Genomic DNA, 21,560 nt, shown 5'->3' on the forward strand with positions numbered 1-21,560 from the left:
GATGTGATTAAGATCAAAAACGCATAGATACTCAGTACATGTCAAATGATCCGTAATTACAGACACGTAATAAAGCAAACGTTACTCGCACTTGTGTGGTGCGAAATTACTGTCGGATCCAATAGTCGCACAACCTCGTCTTTTAGATTCAGTCTTTCTGAAAACTGCATCGAATTGTTCCTTGTTTGTAAACGAATCCACGGTAAAATGAACTGAACAAAGGACCAAGTTGAGGTGGTCTGGATCTTCAGTAAAAATAAAGTTGATCCACTCTTTCTTAATGTTGCAATTAGAAGAAATGTGATGCAAAGAACTTTGTTTTTCCACAACTTGGCACTGCACAGTGTCTTCTTGTATTCAGAGCCATCTTTTATCGTTTGGTTTCTAAGTAGACCTGCATTCGCCTCTTGTTATTTACGCTACATGCACGATTTGGTGGGCGGGACTAAACAGGCAGTGATGTAAGCAGGTGTTGATCTTCTTCTGCAGAGGTGGTGTTTAACCACACTATTACATCATGAAGTGGCTCATTCCACAACGTGTCATTTTGACAGTTTGGCTTCAATATAAGCTGTTTTTACACTAACAAGAAAGTTTTGAGTTTTGAAACTTCCAGGATGTTTTTATACTACAATGAGCTCTTATATGTAAAAAATAATTTTCAGTTCATGACTCCTTTAACATCAAATCTAAAGATACAAAACAAAGGCACTAGGATACAGTCACAACCTGACTGGACAGCTTTTGCAAGCTTAGCAAACATCCAAAACGATGTTGTGTGCTGGGCTAAATGTACTTGTTGTTTGTTTGTACATACTGTATGGTGGTATTTGTACTAGCTTATAACTCATGAGGAGCTTACAAAACAGCGGCAGAGTTTACACTTATTCAAATAATCTGTGCTAACAGAGTGATCGCACCAGTTTGTTTTAATCAAACCAAACCTACCAAGTGTAAACATGTCCTTAATAACAGTGGACCCTACTGAAAAAACACTAGATGCTCCTTTAGTGTTGCACAGAAGGAATAAAGTCATACAGGTTTGGAACAACAGGGAGGTGAGTAAATGATGACAATTTTTTATTTTGGGGTGAACTATCCTTTCAAATATGTGCAGGTTGAATTCATTGTTGTAGTGTTTGTTCGCTATTAAACTCACAGGCCCCAGGACTATTTTGTAATGAAGGGCCCACTAAAACACAATGCCTTAGATTAGTGCAAAAATTATTTTTTTTAAAGGTGTTTTCACACTTGTAGCTCGGTTTGCTTGGTTCATTCGGTCTGGACCAAAAAGGAAAATTATACATTTGGTCCTGATCTGCTTAGCGTTTACACTGGCATTTTTGACAGCGAACCTAAAGGCGTACTGATATGTTCAAAACCTGATTGGTCGAGTTGAATGACGTATATTTTTTGTGACGGAACTCACTGAATAGCAGTGCTGTGTGTCTATTACATCAAAGTACCCATTCACTGGCTACGTTTACCAAATAATCCATTTGTAATCAGATTGACGGCTCCATTGGACTGAAAAGCCTTCATGTAAACACCTTAATCAATCCGACTGATTTCGATCGGATTGAAGGGGGTGGTTTATTCCGTTTCTAATACGATTGAGAGTGCATGTAAACGCTCGATCGGATTGAAAATCGAAACTGAAAGGACTGCGCATGTGCAATGACGCAGAAATAGCGTAATGATGCATGACACACGGAAGTAGCGTTTCTACCTTTTGAATAAATGTGTTGTATAAATGCATGTCCTGTCATTAGAAAACTCTCCTTGCACTCTGCAACTATGGAGCAGGACAACCTCCCCACCAGTCCTTATTTCAGACTGTCATCCACAGGCAACCCGTTTTGGGCATGGGGAGGGGCACTTTTACTGCATCATAATTAATAGCAGTGGTTTATGTGTATATTTATTCAGAAATTTATAAATATTAATTCTCCTATTAGAAACATATAACAGTCTAGGAGAGTGGTTATTATGTGCAAACAGTGAGAAAGTTGTGCAGTGTACGCATGTTAAAAAAAAAACAATCAATTCCGATTTGAAGCTTGTGACATGAACGCGCACATCAACCCAATCACTTTATTTAGTGTTCATGTAAACACTACATTCAGATTCATTAATCAGAATGAATTCAGTCAATTGAAACAAAAATTGTGCATGCTAACGTAGCAACTGATCAATCTGCTCAGTGCCACTTTAAGTCGAATATACCTAATGCCGTCTGTTGGACTAAGCTTGCTCAATGTTTCATGTACATGATTTTGTTTTCACTACCTGCGAACTCACAAAGAGCTCATAAAAGGCACTTTACCTCCTCGTGGCTCTATGTTTTCCCTCTACCCATTTTGTTTTGGATACACCGCTTGTTTCCTGCATGTCGCATAGTGTCTCGTCTTGTCATTGCTTCCTGTTTTTGGTTCGTCTAGAAGTATCTGGTCCATGTCGTGTACATATTTCATTCGGAACGAGACTGGTCTCAGTCCGCTTGTTTGGTGCACACCAGGGTTCGGATGGCAGCGTTTACACTTACTCAAATGAACCGCACTAACAGAGCAATCGCACCAGAATTCATTTTAATTGAACCGAACATGACACATGTGAACACACCCATGATTATTAAAATAATTTTTACCATTTTTACCATGTTCCTTGAGGTTAATTTATAATGTTAATATAGTAAAAAAAAAAAAAAACTAAACAAAAGCAAACAGAAAATGATTGTTTTCAACTCGTTCTGGCTCTCTGTCTGAAATGATACGTTTTTAGGGAGCGGCTTCTTTAAAGGATTTATTTTCAGAATAAAAAATTCCTGATAATTTACTCACCCCCAGTCTTTCTCTTTCAGTCAAAAAGAAATTAAGGTTTTTGAGAAAAACATTCCAGGATTTTTCTCTATATAGTGGACTTCAATGGGACCCAACAGGTTGACCTGCAGTTTCAATGCAGCTTCAAAAGACTCTACACAATCACAGCCTAGGAATAAGGTTCTAGTCTAGCGAAATGATCAGTCATTTTTATATACATTTGAAATCTATATATATTTTAAGCACAAATGCTTGTCTTGCACTAGCTCAACTTCACGCATTGTGTAATCATGTTGGAAAAGTCACGCGTGGTTAGTTCTTCGTCTGTGTACTCTGGTTTTAAAAAAAAAAAAAAAAAAAAAAAAAACTCCATCTAATTTTCTCCCCCAACTTCAAAATCATCCGACGTCACAGTTTTTTTTTTTGTAAAGGGCGTTTGGCTTTCTTTGTATGTTTGCTTTGTAAACACTGGGTCGGTACTGCTGCCAATGTCACGCGTGACTTTTCCAATGTAACTACGTAACGCGTAAAGTCGAGCTAGTGCAAGATGAGCATTTTTATTTTTTTTAGAAAATGACTGATTGTTTTGCTACGTAAGACCATTATTCCTTGGCTGGGATCGTGTACAGCCCTTTGAAGCTACCCACTGAAGTCCACTATATGGAGAAAAATCCTGGAATGTTAAATTTCTTTTCGACTAAAGAAAGAAAGACATGAACATCTTAGATGACATGGGGGCGAGTAAATTATCAGGAAATTTTTATTCTGGAAGTGAAACAGTCCTTTAAAGCTAACGTCAAAGCTTATGGTCTTAAAGTCAAAAGTTTGCCATTGTGGACAGTTTTAAGGACCGTGTCAACATTTCCAGTTCTCGTTTCTGAATGCATTGAAGCTAAAAACAATCTCTCTGAATGATCACAATGAACAGGATCAATGCGTCACGTTAATCTAAGAAATCTTATGAGGTGTGAGACAGGAGGCCATGCATTTGTGTACATTACCTGGTGATGGGTAGGACGAGGCCCAGGGGCAAACTGATTGAAGGCAAAGAGTGGCATGGCAGAGGGGGAGAATCAGAGAGAAAGAAAGAAGCGAGAGGTAAGAATGATCACCAACAAACACATAAACCACAAGCTGTGCATGGCATATGCAGCGCACTTCCCGAGAGGAAGCAATGACGCAAGGCATGTTATATGTACCATATACACAGCACCAACTAATGACCACAAACCACATTATAAACAACAACAGCATAGCACTCAGTAGAAAGGAAGCATTTCTAACAGAAGTCTGAATTGAAAAGATGACATGGAATCACAGGCACTCACCGGGCGGCTCTGAGGCTGTGCGTTCATTGGTTGGGTTGGCGGAGAGTAGACCAGAGAGGTCGTGCCGGCATTCTGCCCCGGTGTGTACGGAGACTGCAGAGTCACGGGGTCCCAGAGAGGTCGTGGAAGAACAACCACCGGCAGAGAAGGAAAAACAGCGGTTAGGATGGATGTAAGTTTTACTCTCTCTGATAAAATCCCTACAGCTGAGTGAACGCGTGCTGCGTGAGTGTGGGTGACAGAGTGAGTGTGTCCACTCCCTGCCGCTGCAAACACTGCGGTCTGCTGACACTGACAAATCTGCCATCTCTCAACGCTGCCTTCAAGGCAGAGAAAGGGAGAGAGAAATAGAGGCGTAGTCCTGAGCAGACGTGAGTGGGCGCAAATGGAGTGTTTGCGTGCCACTGGGTTGGGGATATATTGAACTACACAGGATGACAGAACAGTTGCTTTCATTCAAAGCAACTTACTGTACATTTATTTTGCCGTCAGTCTGCCTTGCTCAAAGGGGAAGAATGGTGATGGCATGTGGGTTGTCCAGAGTGGGGTTTGAACCTAAAATCTTCATGAAATGATTAAAAATATGATTGGCCAAAAGCTATTTTTTGTATTATATGTAGTGGGCAACCAGTATGAATTTTAATGGCTGATGCAGATGCAAATATTTATTTACTTATAATTTATTTTTGGCATTTTTATGCAAAGAGGGAGAAAAAGGGGTTGGGATCGGGAAAGGGCCACCAGCCTGGGCTCAAACTCGGGACGCCTAAAGCGAAACAGTTCTATATGTCAGTGTACTGCCTACAAGGCAAATATTTATTTAGCAAATGGTACTCCAGCAAATAATTACACTGCATTCAAGCTATATATTTTATGAATTCATGAATTCCCTTGAAAACAAACCCATAACAATGGCATTGTCAGCATCATGCGCTGCTGTTTGAATGTTATACATTAAAGATTGCTACTTTTATTGAGCAAGGGTGCATTAAATTGATCAAAAGTGACAGCAAAGACATTTACAATGTAACAAAATGATTTCTATTTCAAGCAAATGCTGATCTTTTAAACAAAGGATTTTTATCACTGTTTCCACAAAACATTAAGAAGCACAAAGTGTGAATACACTGAAAATACAAAATATTATTTGAGGACCAAATCAGAATATTAGAATGATTTCTGAAGGATCCTGTGACCCTGAAGACTAGAGTAATGATGCTGAAAAATCCACTTTACCATCATCGGAATAAAGTTCACCCAAATATGAAAATTCTGTCATTAATTACTCACCCTCATGCCATTCCACACCTATTAAACCTTCACTCATGTTCAATTACAAATTAAGATATTTTTGATGAAATACTAGAGCTTTCGAACCTGCATTAACAGCAACACAACTGTTCAAGGACATCGTTAATATAGTCCATGTGACATCAGTGGTTCAACCGAAATTTTATGAATAGGGGTGGGAATCTTTTGGTACCTCACAATTTGATTTAAATCGATTCTTAGGATCACGATTTGATTTAAAATCGATTCATGATTTTTTTATTTTTATTCACGATTCACAATTTTTCATCAAATTTTTTGTGCACACTGGACATCAAATGCACCAGGATTTTAATACAAAAACACACCAGTCTATAGTATGAATAGTCCTGACTCAAGAAATCAGTGTTTCCTATTAACTATTATAAATCAAAAATATTTTACACTTCCCATTCGGGATGTCCCCGAATCTGATCAATGTTCAGAAAGGAAATGACATACTATGAAACACCTGGGAGGAAAAAATATATTTCAGTACTTTTTCTCACAATTATATCATTGGGTAATTAAACTGTATATAAATTGCGGGCATCAAGAAGCCATTATTAATATGCAGGGCATTGAAAAGGGCTTTTGAATGTGCGCTTGCGTTTTACTTTCACTTTCGAGATCTGTGATCACATGATCACATAAGGCCTCCTTACTGCATATTTTACTTAGATGTTTGTCAGTGCTGCTCAGGATCTTTGCCATCATCCTATCAGTCATCTCTCCTTACTCTGTGGTAGGTAAAACATACATTCTACTCTAATGTACTCTAACATAACAGGCTACTGCTAGCAAGTGGCTAACCATGTCCCTTTAGTGGCTCCATAGAACGCGCTATTTGTTTTCTGTGCCTCTCCGAATATGTATTCACTATCTGGGCACATCCCTATTTCCAATAATAACAAAAAATTAATAATTAATATAATATTTTTCTAAACACTTGCCCTCACTGATAATGGGGTAGGATGCATTTGTTTTTCCTTCTCCATGGCTGTTGCTGTTTGTTCCAACAACTTCATGCTTTTAGACTAGAAAAGTGATTTTTAAAATTTGCGAAGATGCGAATCGCTAGAAGACTGAATCGCGGTTTATATGTGAATCGATTTTTTCCCCCACGCCTACCCGTAAGACCTTCGTTCATCTATTGAACACAAATAAAGAGATTTTTGATGAAATCCGAGAACTTTCTGACCCTGCATAGACAGGAACGCAACTGACCCAGAAAGGTAGTAAGGACACTGTTAAAATAGTCTTGCATGAACGTGTGTTGAAGACACGGAAGAGAAGAAATTATTGCGTAAACACGCTATTTGTGTTTTCTTTGTGCACAAAAAGTATTCTCGTAGCTTAATAAAATTACGTTTGAACCACTGATGCCACATGGACTATTTTAACAATGTCCTTACTACCTTTCTGGGCCTTGAACATGTCAGTATTACTGTCTATACAGGGTCAGACAGCTCTTGGATTTCAACTAAAATGCCTTAATTTGTGTTCCGAAGATGAACAAAGGTTTTCCGGCTTTGAAACGACAGGAGGGTGAGTACTTAATGACAGAGTTTTCATTTTTGGTTGAATTCATTAACTGATTCATCAAAAGAGTCAGCTCAGAAGAGCCAGTCATTCATAAATCAGACAAGACTGATCAAGCTGTATGTTTTTGCATGCAGCCAGAACAATTCTGATTGTCTTCAATGATTCATTAATTGTATCATGACAAGATTCAATGCTTAGCATCTTATTCCACCTTTTGAGTGTTGCACTTGTTATCTAGAACCAGTGCCACCCACATGAAAAAACCTCATCTGTGTTCATTATTCGATACCCACTGGTTACAAAACCTGACAGCAGTAATCTGACCTCAAACCATTAGATATCTCTATCCACCTTTGACATCTACAAACCTCACTGGTTCATCTTCTGCACTGACATGCACAGGTTTTGATAAAGGAAAGGGTAGATGCGTAATTAAGGTTTAGCCTCTGGAGCACTCTTAGCCTATTAATAGGCGGTCGCGCTGGCAGTGCGGTGCAGGCGTGGAGTGGGAATGTGAGCGCTGGTCTCAGACAGATAACAAGCTTGAGAACAGCTGAGTCACCCTGACAGACTTTCTATTCCTGTGGCAGAGTCAGCCAGGCACAGCGTGCGTGTGCGCGAGCGGCTGTGTGTGTGTTTGCGTGACAAAGTGTGAGTTCGGCGGACCTCTACACACCCACGGACACTGGTAATGAGCATACTTACACAATGACACGCACGAAATCTTCCCTGCAGGCTAATTATGATAGAGAACATCCGGCATACCCAGATATGCCAGGTCTCTATCAAATATTAACAATATACACTATTGCAAAGCACATCACCGCAGAGCAAGGAGTCTAGCTGAACTGGTACGACTATATGTCAAGCATCGTCTTAGTTTGCCAGCTTTATTTAATCATCACAGTAAGACGCACTGCTTTCTGTTTGACAGCCAGCACAGCAGGTTCCCAAAGATTATGTAAACTTACAATCCTATCTGCTCAGGTCTCAAACAGATTTTTGCTGAGTGCAAAAAAGCATCAAATCTGCCTTAACTCAAGCGAACACACTAGGCTTTATATCCGGTCTAAGAAATCAGTGTTATTACAGAACAGAAATGATCTAACACAGAAATCAATTACTATCACATGTGATAGGAAATCTTTGACATCTGCATCCAATTATGTGTAATGACCTCTAAAGACCTTCTATCTGTGTGTAATGTGTCTGTAAGAAACAAGACAACCAAACATTGATGTGCTGATTAACGGTGGCAGGCATTAGGGCTGGACAATGTAGCTAAAAATGGGCTTAAAAAACATTTTTTAATCAAAGGAACCATCATTTTGACCAAAGTTTCAATGTTTTGGTGAAATGGACATTCAGCGGAAGTACAGAAATCTCTTTGCTTTCGTTAAAAATCTTAATTTGTGTTTCAAAGATGAATGTACGTCTTATGGGTTGAAATGAGTAAATGAGTAAATAATTACATAATTTTGATTTTTGTATGGATAGTAAACTATCCAATTAATTGCAGTAAAATCTCTGCAGGTGTCAGAATGGTGCTTACTTTTATTTATATTCTAATAGTATGACAAATATTCAATATATTGCCCAGCCCTACTCAGCATATAAAGAAACACATGTGACCCAGGACCACAAAACCAGTCAAGAGGGTCAATTTATTGAAATTTTGATTTTTAGAATAATCTGAAATGAATGTATGGGTTGTTCTGGAATCTGGAATCTGAGGGTGCAAAAAAAAAAAAAAAAATCTAAATATTGATCAAATCACCTTTAAAGTTGTCCAAATTAAGTTCTTAGCAAAAATTAAGTTTTGATATATTTACAGTAGGAAATTTACAAAATATCTTAATGGAACATGATCTCTACTTAACATCCTAATGAAAAATCGATAATTTTGACCCATACAGTGTATTTTTGGCTATTGCTACAAATATACCCGTGCTACTTATGACTGGTTTTGTTCTCCAGGGTCACATATAAAGACACAGTCAGACAGACAGACAGACAGTAAGACTCAGGCAGTTGTGCGGGTGCACTCACCCCTCCTCCTGCCTCCCAGCCTTTAGGATGACCATAGAAATGCGCAGTGGATACTGTTGAAACTGATACCTGAGAGAGTCCAGGGGAGGAGGCGTGACCTGGCGGTGTGGCCGCTAGGTTAGGGTGTCCCTTGCTGATTTCATATAGGGCGCCAGGGGGTCTCTGTACCTGAGAAAACAAGAGGAAAACTGTGTCAACACTGAAGAGTCAGACAAAACGATCAGTACTGTTTTTAAAGTCAACATAAAATGACATTCGCAAACCCCGTATACTTTTGTAACATGAGATGGGGGACGCTTGAAACTGGTTGAACTGAAAATACCAGAAGAGACTTACAAGTTAGTTTTGAAAATGAAGCTTGGTGGCCAAGAAGTGATGTATGAAGGCCAAGGTTCACTCTCATTACATCACAAAATCTCTTTATTTACAGTTGTTGTAATTTTCTGTACATTAATGTGTAGCACAATCTAAGATGTCCATGTCTTTCTTTCTTCAGCTGAAAGAAATTAAGGTTTTTGAGGAAAACATTCAAGGATTTTTCTCTATATAGTGGATTTCAATGGGAGCCAGCGTGCTGAAGGTTCAAACTGCCGTTTCAATGCAGTTTCAAAGGGGAGATCTCTATAGTGCGACCATTTTAGTCTCATTTGCGACTGAAAACTACCGCATGCAACTATGAAAAATATTTAAGAGCACCAGTGCGACTGACCCGGCACTTCAAAGGTTTCTATGTGTTTTTGCAGCATTGCGTAATTTATCCCAAACATTTCTCACAAATCCTTTCATAAAGCGTAGAGAGAGTGTAAATAAGAGATTCATTGTGCAGTGCAGGGAGCTTTGTTGATTATAATGGAACTTTTTAGGATCACAATGAAATAAGATGAGTGATAGCTTTTAATGATTTTTAAGGGAATTTGTAAATGAGATATTGATTTAATAAACAAGAAGTTAATATTAAGTGCCTTACATTGTCTGACTATAACACTATTGCCTGATTTTGCTCTATCTCATCGTCAAAAATAGTTTGAAACAAGTCACAACGTTTTTCGATTCAATTTCCCACTCATAAAGAGAGTCACTTGCTTTTTTCCTGATTGAATCAGCTGTTTAAACGAATCAAATGAATGAAATTAATTTAAATCAGTGACTTGCCGCCACCTACTGACAGTTTCATTTTTAAGGTATCTTTACAGTTATTTCCGCATTTGTGGTTAAAAAGTATATACAATTTTATTTGTTTTAGAAAATGACCAATCATTTGCTAGACAAGACCCTTCTTCCTCGGCTGGGATTCTTTCTTCCTCAGTGGAGCGCTAACAGGTTGAAGGTAACCTGTTAGCGCTCCACTGAGGAAGAAAGAATCCCAGCCGAGGAAGAAGGGTCTTATCTAGCGAAACGATCGGTTATTTTCATAAAAATAATACAATTTAAATACTTTTTAACCTGAAACGCTCGTCTTGCCTTGCTCTCCCTGAACTCTGTGTAATCTGGCTCAAGACAGTTAGGGTATGTCGAAAAACTCTGATCGTATTTTCTCCCTCAACTTCAAAAATCATTTCAAAATCATCCTACGTCGCTGCAGAACTACCGACCCAGTCTTTGCAAAGTGAACATTCAAAGAAGATCAAACACCCTTGGCAAAAAAAGGTAAAACAGCGATATAGGACAATTTTGAAGTTGAGGGAGAACATGAGATGGGAGTTTTTCGACATACCCTAACTGTCATGAACCAGAAAAAAACAGTCCAGGCAGAGCATTTGATAGGGGTCTTTTGTTTTCTTTAGGAATCCTGTAAGCACTTTATTTTTTTATTGATATTAAGCAGATGTAATTCTTAAGTTCAGATAAAAATGATCTGACATGGTTACAATTGTAAACTTAAATTGTAAAGCAGGGTCTAAAATATATATGGTCTGTTTATAAAAGCTTACATTTTATACATTTAATAACTAAAGAATCTTGCAAGCACTTTATTTTCCCCCATTACACTGTAAAAAATAAAAAACACAATTTGTTGAGTCAGCTTAAAATAATTTGTTACCCTGCTGCCTTAAAATTTTAAGTTCAGTCAACTAAAATAAGTTTAGTCAACTTGAAATGTTACGTTGTACTAAGTAACAACTTAGATATTTGTGTCTGCTAAACTTAACAGATGGGTAAGTAACCCAGCTGCCTTAAAATTTTAAGTTGATTCAACTCAAATATCTAAGTTGTCACTTAGTATAATGTAACATTTCAAGTTGAATAAACTTTGAGTTAACTGAAATTAAAATTTTAAGGCAGCCAGGTTACAAATTATTTTAAGTTGACTCAACAAATTGCTTTTTTTTTTTTTACAGTGTACTGGTACTGCACAAAAAGTGATTCAATAACATTGAATGGTTTGCATATGGTGGTGTTTTCTTAATTACAGCTTTCCTAAAAGTATGTCCTATTCATAAAATAAGAAATATCCCAATATATCTCCTTGTTTACAATATTGCAATGTATCGCAACATATCGTATCACAACCCTTGTATCGTGATATGTATCATATTGCCAGATTCATGGCAATACACAGCCCTAGCATTTGACATTAAAAAGTATATAAATTGTATTATTTTTATGAAAATAACTGATTGTTACACTAGATAAGACCCTTCTTTCTGGGATTCTTTACAACCACATTTGGGATCGTTTGAAGCCGCATTTAAACTGCATTTTGGAAGTTCAAAATCAGGGCACCATATCAGTCCATTATATGGAGAAAAATGCTGAAATGTTTTCCTCAAAAAACAATTTCTTTACGACTGAAAAAGAAAGACATGAACATCTTGGATGACAAAGGGGTGAGTACATGATATGTGAATCTTTGTTTTGGAAGTGAACTTCTCCTTTAAGAGAAGTTACACCACCATCCCAAAAGTTTTTTGTTTTGTTTATTTGATTAATATAATTTACAATAACAGTTTTCTAATATATTTTAAAACAATTTATTTCTATGTCAAAGCTGATTTTTTTTTTTAAATGTCAGTAAAATTATAAATGTCTTTATTGCCACTTTTGGCCAATTAAATGTGTCCTTGCTAAATAGAAGTATTCATATTAAAAAAAAAAAAACTTAAAAATCCAAAGTTTTGAACAGTAGTGTACATTATCTGCAACAGCAACACAAAAACAAAGGCTATTTGGCTATTTGTTAACATTGTTCCCGCTCATAGTCTTAATGTCATCAAACAAATAAGGAAGTCATCAGGCAGCTTCATCTGGTTTCAGATTATATTACATTTTGATGCAAGACAAAAACTGATGAATCATGCTCAGTAGTACCAGAAACACGCATTAAGGAAGTAAATCCTTTTAAATGCTTTAAACTTAACGCCATAGTTTGAGGCAGCTTTCCCCATGGTCGAATTAACTGTGAACAAAGCCTAAACAGTGCAGGCTTTATTCTTGTGTACTCTATACTAAATCTTAAGGTCCAGTTATTTCTATTACAACAAGCCTGGTCTGTTTACATGTAGATAGCAATCAGCTACCGTATGAAACTCTCCTGTGAATACTCATTACAGCAGTGGCAGCAGCAGTTACGGTCTGTTATTGTGGCTTATACAGGCGTATGAGAGAATGCAGTGTCATTGCCAGTTCTCCCTGGATTTTTAAAGTTGCTGCTGTAATTATAAATTGTAAATGCGGGCCAGAAACTGATAATGAGATTAACTTGGTGGTTGCACGGCGAGAGACTGCAGCCCGAGCTACTCCATAACTCATTAAAGAGAACAAGAAACCCGCAGTCCTGTCGGTTTCCTCACAGATCAAAGGCTTTAAACAGAAAAACGGCCAGTGTGTACCTACTGTGAGGGCTAAAGAACGGGCATCTGCAAGCCAGACGTGTTCATCTGGAAGCTTGCAGACAAACAAACACCTCTGACTCGGTCGTACAGCATGTGTATTCAATGACAATTAGTCAATTTGAACTAAACACCTGAAATTTCACATGACCGGCTTGCTGGTTTTCCCAGGCAACATCAGCAGGTGGAGAATGACCCACTTATTTGCAGAGATTACGCAGCTTACCCAGCAGCCTGGGCTTTTCCAGGGTGGGGTGTTTCTGTGCTGAGAAGGGGCGGGTGAGATCACACACGAAGCCCTATGGCTCGCAAAACGAGGGGCTTTCTGACCCAACACAGGAAGCAGGAACAGGAGAAAGACCAGCTCAGCAGAAAAAAAAAAAGCACCCCACCCGTTCACTTCCCTCACTACTGTACTGTTCAAACATCATCAGTCCTGCTTGCTCAACCTCACGTCAGTCCAGCCTGCTGTCAGAAATCAGTTTTCTTATTAACGGGTAATATTTGAATTCTGGGGCAAATTTCTAATATAAAACACCTAGCATGCCCTCCTTTTGTGTCAAATATTTTAAAGTCATACTATACTAGACTGGCCTAGAACAGAATATTACATTTAAAAAATGCTGGGTTAATTTTAACCCAAATGCAGGGTTCAGCCTGTCGGGTCATTTTATTAGGTTGTTTCTAACATTTTTACCCAGGTGCTGGATAGTTTATCTGCACTCTAAAAATGTTGGGTTATTTTTTCTTTAACCTAAATGCTGGGTTCTGCTTGTTAGGTCATTTTATTGGGTTATTTACATTTTTTTCCCAAGTGCTGGGTAGATTTTCTGCACTCTAAAAATGCTGGGTTAATTTATTTTTTTTACCCAACTGCTTGGTTGAGCCTGTCTCCAATGAAACAACCCAGCTGTTAAGTTATTGTCAAAGCGCAGGGTTTGTGTGTACTCTACAGCGGTTCTGAGCACCACCGATTTGGTGCACTTCTTTAGCAAAATAAAGGTTTTATTTTGTTTATAAAGCCTTTACACTGCTGTAGTTTTTAATATTTTATGCATCGCAATATACAAGGACGAGATGTCAGACAGCTGCGTCAGCAGCGTTCGTAATTTGCATGATGGAAACACCTTTTGCCTTGCATATAACAAACTGATTTTATGCGTAAAATATGTTCTCTTATCTCAGTACTGTTTGTTTATGGGCTGGTTATGGAGTCAGTCAAGGCAGCTTTCAGCTACGAGTAAAACGGGATTTAGCACTATTTCAATGAAAAGTTATTAAAGAGAACGGTTAAATACACTTAACTTTAAATGCGAATGTTACATTTTTATTTCTAAAATGCTTGCTAAACAAGTTTAAATGTTTGTAATGTTGTAAGCTATGCTGTATTCAGCCAAATAAATTCAATTTGTCATATATTTCTGTCCATGGGTGTTCTTGCTTAATAATAAATGTTCATCTTTTGATTAGTGCTGTTGCCTCCAGATTTCTGTGTTTGATTTTTAATTTCCAGCCCATCTTAATTCAGCAATGTAATAAATTTTAAACAATAGCTAACCAACTTGGTCAAAATAACCCAGCATGTGTTCTGTCCAATATTTACCCAGCGCCGAGTTGCCAAATAACCCAAGTTGGGTTGTTTTTAACCCTGCAGAGTTTAGGAAAAATATTAAATGTTACATATCTGAGGAAATTTTGGCCAATTTTTCTAACCACACAACATCCATGCCTGACTTTCTGTGGTATTTTTTATTTCACAACGAATCTGGAAGATGCTACGTCATGCGAGAGACTGATTTAAATTTAAACTCAACATCTGAAACACACAGACATAGAGTACTTTGTTATATGTTAAAAATAACATACTTTTCTATTATTATATTTTATTATTAAATTTTTTCATTATTGGTGCTATATAAATACACATATTAGTGCTCTCAATTTCATTATATTTGTGTTTAAAAAAAAAAAAAAAAAAAATACTATGATTAATGTCATGCTTCTCCCTATTTCCAGTGGTGGAATATACACTACCACTGAAATGTTTGGGGTCAGTAAATTTTTTTTTTTATACTTTTATTCAACAAGGATTTTCAAAAATGTATATTTAGCATATGTTGAGAAAAACACAATGGAAAATATGCAAATTATCTAATTACCTTATTTTACTAAGTTATATTGGTTACCTGTTTTGCTTGACAGATACATACAAATCATCTTTTTTTTCTGCTGGCCCAACTGGGCCAGATGGTTTGATTTTTGTGTGTTCTGCCAATATTTTCACTGGTCCAATTAAAAATATATATATTTAGCAACAAACAATTTCAATTGTTGAAGTGGTAAAATTAAATGATTGCTTGATTTATTTTATTTTATTTTAGTTTAGTTTAGTTTTTTATTTTTAAAGAAGTCTCTTACTCTAACCCAGACTGCATTTATTTGAACAAAAATACAGTAATATTGTGAATTTATTGTTATAATTCAAAAAGTTTTCCTGTGATGGCAAAGCTGAATTTTTACTTAATTGGATTCCAGTAATCTTAATTATTAAGAAAGCAATTTCAGCCAATTTTTTGGAAGTAAAACAAATTTCTGAAAGCTGAGGATGCATAATTTATTTGATGATTGTCAATCATCATTTCCAAAATGAGTGGAAACATTTAGAAGCATCTCTGAACTCTACTCTGCACATAACACGTTGATCGCAAAAACCAATAAGAAAAAGAAGACCACCTTATCCAACATATTCTTCAATGTGGAAGTAAGCTTATGGGCGAGACCTGCGGTTCATTAGCCATTATAGGGAAATAATGAGAAGAATAACAATGTGTCGTAAATGGTAAAACCGTTTGCACTACAAACCAGTGTATTCATAATTAAGATACATTCAACTAATATGTTAAGACACCCCAATCTGCAATATCATGCAGCAAAACGAGTTGTTTTGTACAGCTATAAATAGCTGGACATGGATGAGACCAGATGCCAAACCCATAAAATTTACAAATGACCGCACCCACTCTTACGGGAAAAATAAGGTGGATTGAAAGAGAGAAATGAGAAACACATTCCATTTCTGGAGCTCTCCTGAATCATTACATAGCTACAGCAATAAACAGCTTCCACCAGTACACATGGTGGTCCACATGTTGATGATAACTCAAATGCACTGTGGTTAGGAGTCAAATAATTCAAAGTTTCAAGACATCTGTGGGGACAGAGGAGTGGTCTGATCCCCAGTTAGTGTCTTATCATTCAACGTATGAAAATGTTCTTCCGTATATCATACTTTTAAAGGGGTCATCGGAGGTCCATTTTCCACAAGTTGATATGATTCTTTAGCGTCTTAATGAAAAGTCTATAATATACTTTGGTTGAAAATTCTCAATGGTTGTGTAAAACAACACCCTTTTTACCTTGTCAAAATGAGCTCTGCAAAAATCAACCAATTCTGAGGGATTGTTCCTTTAAATGCAAATGAGACCTACTCGCCCCGTCCCTCTCTTCTCTCTGTGGAGTGACGAGCTGCTCTCAGAGATAGTATACTTTAGCCGCATTGAGTGCATTTAGCGTGTATACAGTGTTTCCCCTGCCATTATATTAGGGGGGCAGCCCGCCCCCCTTAAAGCTCAAATAAACTTTATTTTCTATATAGCGCCAGTTCACAACAGAAGTCATTTAAGGTTACCTTTTGCTATAGAACAGCTCTTGTTCTTTTATTAAACAAACCAAATAGTCTTATGTTATTTATCTTATTTACACAACGGCATGTCATTTCCTCTACGTGGACGCACATCTACAAGTTCTCCGTGAGTACGCGGACGGGACTGCAGAGTCCATTCATAAAAACGGATTTACTCTATAGAGCAATGCCACAGTAATGCCACAGAATTCGTCAATTTTTGGATGAATAAAGCAAAAGTAGATCTCTCACTTAATTCGAATTGCAATATGGACTAGTATAGGTAAATATTAAAACGCAAAATACGGTTTAAATATGAATCCTCCATGTTCCGCTTGGCTCTGTATGAATGAATGGTGGAGACGCGGTTTTGTTTACTAGACAAATAGTGAAGCACACGTGACGCTCGCGGTGATTTTCGGCCTTTGGGTCTCATTATATGACGACATAAACACATAAACTTAATCTCCAGAGCTCTCCAGAGTCACTTCATGTGAATTTTACAGTTTCATCTGAGAAAATTAGCATCATATCATAGTGTATACACACAAAAACTAACCAGCAACCTGTCAAAATAAAAGTATGGTTTAACATGTAACAGAAATGTATTAGTCTTGTATTACTTTTGTACAGTATAATGTAGGTGTTTATATATTCCTATTTCTGGCAAATTTAATTAAAACAATTAAATGCTAAAAAAAAAAAAAAATATTACAACAAGAGTTTGTAGAAAAAAAATTCTACAATTATTATAAAAAATGTAAACAGAATATTAACACAATTTTTCTTCCATGTATTAATTTTAACAGAAAAACCTCTGTTTGTTTGGCAACAAATAAAAGGGTGTAATTTTACTTTCATTAAAAATAAATAAATGTTTAATGCCTTCAATTAATTATTAGAAAAATTAAAACACAAGAATTTCTGAAAAAAAAGAAAAAAAGAAAACGATTGTAGAGCCCTATTGTTCAAAATGTTGAAATTTAGATTTTTGGACTTATTTTTTCACTGAAATAAACGTACAGAGAGTAAAGTAACTGTTACCGAAAAAAGTACCATACCGTACTATTGGTACAAAAACACTGGTTTAGCTGCGAAACTTGCTAACTAGCACGTTATTAGGAAAGGTGATTGCAGAGACTCACAAAAAAACCCTTACACTCACTTCTGCTGTAAGTGAAGCTGGATCACGAATGATTTGCGCGAACACAGACGCATTTATGTAGATCAGGAGGCGCATTCCCTTCACAAACAAACCTTATCCACTGCATCTTCAGCGGCTCAGATGTCGGGAGTAAATGATGACCACTATGTTCATTATTACGTCCAGCAACACAACACCTCAATCGCTCAATCGGAGATATTCTTGTCTAACTTACATCCCTGCTCCAGCATCAAAACAATGGAGGTTGGACTGTTACAGCTGATCTGAGGTAAGACGCTCATGTCAATCAACTGTTGTGGGAGCGGCCTCTGTCGGTGTGACTCCACACCAACAGGCATCTGAGAATGGATCGATTTGAAAAAGGGGATGTTATTTTTACAGATTAATTACTGCATGGATTTTTATCATTATAGGGTAGATTTGTAAATACACTGCCAACACACACTAATGTTCAAACAACATGTAAAAGTGAACTTTGCATCCGATGACCCCTTTAAGAACCAGTTGTGTATTCTTTAAAAATGACTGCAATAAAACGATCATTTAAGGTGAAGCTGCCTGATGACTGGTTTGTGCCTAGATGTAAAAGTCAGCGAAGAAGGTGAATAGAGCACTCAACTCACACTGTAGACAGCAGTGACGGGCTGTGTGAAGATTCGGTCATCCACGGGCACTCTTGGCATCCTAGAGGGGATATTAAGGAAAACTCTGGGGCAGAAAGTACTTAAGGCCAAACACAGCAACAAGGTGGGAAAACACACATGATGCATAAAGGAAACAGTTCAAGCGCAGTGACATCAGAATGAAAAGAGCTGACAGAATCAAGCAGGTCACATTTATCCACACGCAAATGAGCTAATTAGCTTGTTGACTAAGTTAATTGCTCACCTGTTTTGTTTGACAGGTGTACAAATCATCCTCTCTTTTTTTGCTGGCCCAACTGGGCCACAGGCTCACATTTGTACGTGTCCTGGCAATATTAAAAATATGAAACTTTGGGATCAGTAAGATTCAGTGTTTTTTAAGTCTTTTATGCTCATCGAGGCTGCATTTATGTGATCAAAAATAAAGAAAAATGTAATTTTGCTAAATGTGATTACAATATAAAATAATGGTTTATATTTTAATATACTTAAAAACATCATTTATTCCTGTGATGCAAAGCTGAATTTTCATCAGCCATTACTCCAGTCTTAAGTGTCACATGATCCTTCAGAAATTATTATAATATGCTGATTTATTAGTAGAATTATCTATGCTGGCAACAGTTGTGCTGCCAAATATTTTTTTTGTGATACTGTGATACCTTTTTGAGGATTCTTTGATGAATAAAAAGTTAAAAAGAACAGTATCCATTTTAAAATATAAATCTTTTCTAACAATATAAGTCTTTCTTTCACTTTTTAATCAATTTAACACATTTTTGTTGAATGAATAGTAATTTCTTTAAAAAAAAAAAGGGTGAACAAAAATGCACTGACCCCAAACTTCTGAACGGTAGTGTATATTGTTAGCAAAGATTTCTATTTTAAATAAATGCTTTTCTTTTTAACTTTTTATGCTAAGAATCCTGAAAAAAAGTATAACAAGTTCCAAAAAAATATTAAACAGCACAGCAACTGTTCCCAGCAGTGATGATAAATCAGCATGTTGGAATGATTTTTGAAGGATCATGCGACACTGAATACTGGAGTAAAGATGCTAAAAATTCAGCTTTGATTAAAGGAATAAATTCGATTTTAATGTATATTAAAACAGAAAAACTTTATTTTACATTGTAATAATATTTCACAATATTTAACACTGTTGGGGTCAATGGTTTTATTTGTATTTTTTTTTTTTTATTTTTTTTTTTAAAAAGTCTCTTATTCTCATCCAGGCTGTATTTATTTAAAACAAAAAAACAGTAATATTGTACATTTATTAATACAGTTTAAAAATGTTTTCCTGTGATGGTCAAGCTGAGTTTTCAGCAGTCATAACTCCAGCTATTAGCGTCTAATGATCCTACAGAAATCATTCTATTATTAATTGGTGCTCAAGAAATATTTTTCATATTATCATCAATTCTGAAAACAGTTGTGCTGTTTAATATTTTTGTGAATGATATTTCTGTTCTTTGATGAACAGAATGTTCAAAGGAACTTTTTTTAAAAATATATTTTTTTATTGAAATTTTTGCTGGTAACAATGTTAAAGTTTTTACTGTCAGTTTTGATCAATTTAACGCATCCTTGCTGAATAAAAGTACTAAGCCTTTAAAAAAGAAAATAATAATAATAATAATAATAATAATAATATATATATATATATATATATATATTTTTTTTTTTTTTTTTTAATCTCTTACAGACCCCAAACTATTGAACTGTATCGAACACACGTTCAACACATTCTAAGTGATATCTATCACAAATCTTCTATACAGGCAGATAACTTCACCTTGTAATGTTTAAAAGAACAAAAATTTACAGATAATTTTCACCCCCTTGTCATCCAAGATATTTGTGTCTTTCTTTTTTCAGTTGATAAGAAACTGTTTCTTGAGGAAAAACTTTTTTCTTCATATAATGGACTTCAATGGTGCCCCCAAAGTTTGAACTTCCAAAAAAAGTACATAAATTGTCAATTTGTTTCGAAAATGACCGATCGTTTCGTTAGATAAGACCCTTCTTCCTCAGCTGGGATCATTTAGAGCCATTTGAAGCTGCATTTAAACTGCATTTCGGAAGTTTAAACTTGGGGGCACCATTGAAGTCCACTATATGGAGAACATTCCTGAAATGCGTTTCCTCAAGAAACAATTTCTTATCAACTGAAGAAAGAAAGACATGAAAATCTTGGATGACAAGGGGGTGAATAAATTATCTGTACATTTTTTATTAATTAAAACATTTGCAATAGGCCAAATATATCATTTTAATTAGCGCATATCACTTTTACTCTGATTTTTATACGATTACGAATTAAACATCAGACTTAAACAACTTTAGATTTTTAAATTAGTCAAATTAACACAATCCTGTTGCTCAAACAGTAGATCATGGTGCTAGCAACACCAAGATCACGGGTTTGATTCATAACGAAAGTGGGAACTAATAAAATATGTACCTTGTTAAACCGAACGTAATGTGAATATGCTATTCAGTACATCAAAGAAAAACAAATGTTTAGGTTTGCAAGGCTTAAAAAAACCCCACACAATTAGCAAACGTAATGACAATGCAGTTCTAGGCCCAACATCTAGCCATCAACTTACTAATATCTAGTCAACACACTTGCCCTGTGAAACCCTCACTGTAAAGCCCTGCTCTCCTTTCCACATGTGTCTTTACAAAGAAGTGAACATTCTGAAAGAAACCTGTATTACTCATGTTGCAGTGTTATTTTCCCTGCTCCTCTAAAGCTAGCATGGGGTCCGACACACAGGGGCTGAGTGGCACAAACTGGAATTCACGTTGTTGTGAAGACATGTCGGCTCTCATCAGCGTTAACAACCTCCAGCCACACCGGAAACACGATGCAAACTTTACATAACCGTGCTCAAAACTGTCCTCAAAATTCCTCCATGTATCAACCATACTTTAATAGACAAGGTCTTTTAAATGATGGAGCCATGTGTGATACCTCAAAGAAAACAGGTTCTCGCACATCAGCTGCAACAAGGTTATACACAAGAAGCTGATTGTGTATTAAGATGCCGCTGGACTACAGAGGATGGAGATGCGTCTTCCATCTCCAGCCCGGCAGCAGAACCGTGCCGCCTCAGTTCTGTCTGTACAACCAGGCTATTGTTAAGAGGGCGGGGAAACCCTTCCTCCTCCACTGCACCAC

At 36.6% G+C, this 21,560-nt stretch overlaps 1 protein-coding gene across 8 annotated transcripts in view; it reads right to left on the reverse strand.

The window, feature by feature from the left end:
• Window positions 1-21,560, reverse strand: part of eif4g3b (eukaryotic translation initiation factor 4 gamma, 3b) — a 66,363-nt gene that overhangs the window by 40,792 nt on the left and 4,011 nt on the right. For 4 of the 8 annotated variants that reach the window (XM_051096505.1, XM_051096508.1, XM_051096507.1 and 1 more), the window contains exons 2-5: window positions 18,350-18,434; window positions 9,050-9,217; window positions 4,148-4,240; window positions 3,821-3,853 (exon numbers count right to left, since the gene is read on the reverse strand). In XM_051096505.1, the coding sequence (XP_050952462.1) occupies window positions 3,821-3,853; window positions 4,148-4,240; window positions 9,050-9,217; window positions 18,350-18,434 (379 nt within the window). The remainder of the gene's footprint in view (window positions 1-3,820; window positions 3,854-4,147; window positions 4,241-9,049; window positions 9,218-18,349; window positions 18,435-21,560) is intronic. The other 4 variants (XM_051096506.1, XM_051096511.1, XM_051096512.1 and 1 more) reach the window with 4 other exon arrangements.

The sequence above is a fragment of the Labeo rohita genome, chromosome 23 (assembly GCF_022985175.1).
Source record: "Labeo rohita strain BAU-BD-2019 chromosome 23, IGBB_LRoh.1.0, whole genome shotgun sequence".
Lineage (NCBI taxonomy): Eukaryota > Metazoa > Chordata > Actinopteri > Cypriniformes > Cyprinidae > Labeo > Labeo rohita.